The sequence below is a fragment of the Carlito syrichta genome, unplaced genomic scaffold (assembly GCF_000164805.1).
Source record: "Carlito syrichta isolate Samal-C Ts95f unplaced genomic scaffold, Tarsius_syrichta-2.0.1 Scaffold306821, whole genome shotgun sequence".
NCBI lineage: Eukaryota > Metazoa > Chordata > Mammalia > Primates > Tarsiidae > Carlito > Carlito syrichta.
Genome location: NW_007250917.1, coordinates 75,690 through 79,131, shown reverse-complemented (window position 1 = coordinate 79,131; position 3,442 = coordinate 75,690). Strand labels below are relative to the sequence as shown.

Here is a 3,442-nt window from a genome sequence, read left to right as displayed (position 1 = left end):
GGGGTGGGGAGGGGTGGTGGGCCCAGGGGCACAGAGGGGGAGTAGAGGGGATGCAGGTGGGTGCCCTGAAGTTCACCTGTGGCCCTGTTGGCACCTTTAAAGCCGTGGTTCCCAAAGTGGGGTCCCGGCAGCCCCAGAGAACTTGCTGGGAATGCACCTTCCCAAGCCCCAGCCAGACCCGAGGGACCCCAAGCTAGGGGCCGGTGATGTGACCCCTGAGATACACACACCAGCTGAGGGGCCTTCAGACCCCCAGTTGGGAAGCATCGCCCCCATCCTGTCTCATAGATGGGAAAACTGAGGCGCAGAGCTGTTGAACCATTTGCCCAACGTCCTGCGCGTGGGTAGCTGAGTTGAGGTTGGAGCCCAGACAACCCAGTTCTAGAAGTTCCCTGTTCAACTTGAAGCTACCAGCCCCACAGGGCTATTCCACATTAGATGAAATTTTGTCTAATTAATGTTAAAAGGTTGCACTTGGCACATTTCAAACGGCGTGAGAACCACTGGTGCTGGCAGCCACTGTCTGGACAGTCAGGCAACCCGTCACCTGGAGTCCTGCGGCCGCGTGGGTCCTTTAACCCATGCGGGCTTCCTCCTTCCAAAGCACCCATCCTTTGGGGCAGGAGAGGGCAAACATGTGTGCTGCAAGGATCAAAGCAGGCACAATGACTCCCCCATGCACAGCAGCTGGAGATTGTCAACTGTAGGGGGGGTGTGGCGTGGGCCCTGGCAGACCCCAGAGAGGTCAGAGTCCCAGGTGGGGCATCGAGCCATGAAGACATGCACGTGGGGCACGTGGGGCTGTCCACAGGTGGTGCATGGCTTCCGGCAGGTGTTCCAGAGTTCCCGCCCACCAGCGCCCCAGAAGCTTTCTCCTAGAAGGGAAGGCTCCTGATGAGTCCTCCCAGGAGGACTGCCGGGAGCTCTGGAGAGAGGGCGGCTGGTCCCCTCCTGGGAGAGCTAAGGAAGCCCAGAAGGAACCCAGAAAGGTTAACCCCTCAGGGGGACCTAAGCCCCCTCCGCACTGTCCTCCATGGCCTCACACCTCTGAAGGCTACGGAGGCCGGATGAACAAAGCCACACTCTATTTCTGTATTTGAAAACATCAGCCCAGAGCCTCAGACCCTTCCAAGCAATTATTCGGGGGGTGGGGGGTCCAGGAAGCCCCTTGCCATCGACTGACCTCTGGGCCCTGTCTGGGGGCAGGGCGGCCTTTAGGGCAGAGGTGGCCCTGTGGCTGCTCAGAAAGGGGGAATAGGAGCTGAATGGCCTCGCCCCGTTTCTGGCCTCTGCCCTCGCAGGAGCTGGGGGCAGGCACACAGAGAGACTGCCTGGGTTCCCTGAAGGTCAACAGTGAAAGGGAGGAAGCTGGGTGGGGGAGAGCATTTTCATAACAAAACCTAGAATTCGCAGAGGGCTAAGAGACCCTGCCCCCACCTGGGAAGGCTGGGGATGGGGGGTGAGAGCCAGAGCAGAGGGAGGGACCTGGGTGGACAGGAAGCCTCCCCACGTGACCACTTTCTCTGTTGCCACAGCCCTGCCCATAGCCAGTGCCACCTATGCCACCCTCCCAGTTCTGCACATGAGGGGCCCAGGGCTCTCTGAAGGGCTGGGGGAGGTGAACTGAAGCCCCAGGCCCTACCTGGGTGGGCCATGGACCCCTCCCCACTAGACGTGGCCCAGGGCAGCACTCCCTATTTAGCCAGGAAGCGCCTCCCACTGTCCTCTGTGGCTCTCCCCACTAGCAAGCCTCAGTCTCCTCCCTGCCCCAGGGCCTTTGCACCATCCTGCCCTCTGCTGACACAGGCTCCCTGCTGCTGTGCATGGCTGGTTCTTGCTCAGCTCACACCTTTCTCCTTAGGACCACTCGGTGCCCCTGCCCCTTCAAGTTTCTTCAGATTGTTTTTTGATATTATTTTGTCTGGTCATGTGCTCAGGGTCTCTCTCCCACTTCTCAGAGGATCCTCTGGTCTCATCAGTTACTACATCACATGCCTGAGCCACAGGAGGCACTGAGTGACATTGAGACCCACGTCCATCCCCGCCCTGCCCTCACACCCCAGGTAGCCCCACTGGCAAAGCTCTCCTGGCTCAGCCAGCTCCCACTGGGGACAGGGGAAGTTCGCCGTTGTGTCTAGCTTTCAAGGCTCCAGCTGCCCTTTCCTATCCCTTTCCTGCCGCAGCCGTCTGCAGCACGGCCTGCTCTGGGCAAACCCCAAGCCTTAGGTCTCGAGAGGGAGCCTGATCCGGGAGGGGGCAGCGCGTGGGTCTGCCAGCCTCATCCCGAGGAGGCCAGAAGGTGAGACCCGGGGGGCAGAGCAGGGGTCTGCGGGGAAGCCCGGTGCCGGGAGGCCTGGACCCCGGGGGTGCTGGGCGGCAGGCGGAGCCCATCCCCGGCTTCACAACGCAGGTTCCCACTCGCCCACGGGCAGGACCTGGGTTGTGGGGAAGCTCGTGGTGGGAGCGCCCGGTGCAAAGGGCGACGGCGAGGGCGCCTGTCCACTGCCCCACTTTCAGCTCGGGGTGACTGATTGGGCCGGACAGACACCCCTCCTGCTCGCGCGCTCCACTGAAGCCTCCTCTGGAGCAGGCCTCGACGGGCAGGCGCTGAGACTCTTGCAATCCTCCACCTCCCACGTGGAGAGCCCTGCAGGTGCCCCAGAGCTCAGCGGGTTGCAGCCTCCCCCTACCAGGCGGCGCAGACAGCCAAAAGCTCGCCTGGCGGAGATCAGGGGCCCTGCGGGGCTGCTAAGCGGGATCAGGACTCCTCGGTTGGCGCTGCCGGGGGCGGGGCCTGAAGGCCGGGCGGTTGCAGAAGGGGCGGCACGGGGCGGGGCCTGGCTGGAAGGGGGCGGGGTCAAGCAGAACAGTGGGCAGACGGGGCGGGGCTGGGCGTCGGGGGCGGGGCCTGAGGGCGAAGTCTGAAATGGACAGGGCCGGACGTCAGGGGCGGGGCCTGAACGAGTGAACACAGCGGGGCCCGGATGAGAAGCCAGGACAGGCAGGGCCGGGCGTCAGGAAGCAGGGCCTGGATGAGATCAGGGGGCGGGACGCGAGTGAACGAGCCCCGCAGGCGCTGGCGTGGGGCGGAGCCTGGATGAGCAGACGCACGGGGAGGGGCGGGGCCTGGGTGCAAGACCTGGGAGGGGCGGGACCTGGCTTCAGGGGAGGGCGCCGAATGGGCGAATAGCGGGCGCCGGTGGTGGGCGGGGCCTGGATGAGCGGTCACACGAAAGGGCGGGCCCGGATGAAAGACCTGAGAGGGGCGGGCCTGGCGTTAGAGGTGGGCCCTGAATGGGCGAGTTTAGCGGACTTCGGCGGGGAGGGTTGAATGAGCGGACGCACGAGGGGCGGTGCCCGAATGAAAGACCTGAGAGGGGCGGGGCCTGGCGTTAGGAGGGCCCCGAATGGGCGAGCTTAGCGGACGCCGGCGGGGAACGGG

The 3,442-nt window shown here is 64.1% G+C and overlaps 1 protein-coding gene across 1 annotated transcript in view; it reads left to right on the top strand.

Annotated features, from left to right (window-relative positions):
* Positions 1 to 3,247: 3,247 nt before the first annotated feature.
* Positions 3,248 to 3,442, top strand: part of FBRSL1 (fibrosin like 1) — a gene marked incomplete at its 3' end in the record, with an annotated part of 65,773 nt that continues 65,578 nt past the window's right edge. Inside the window, 1 exon segment of the mRNA XM_021715185.1 lies at positions 3,248 to 3,283. Within this exon segment, the coding sequence (XP_021570860.1) occupies positions 3,248 to 3,283 (36 nt within the window).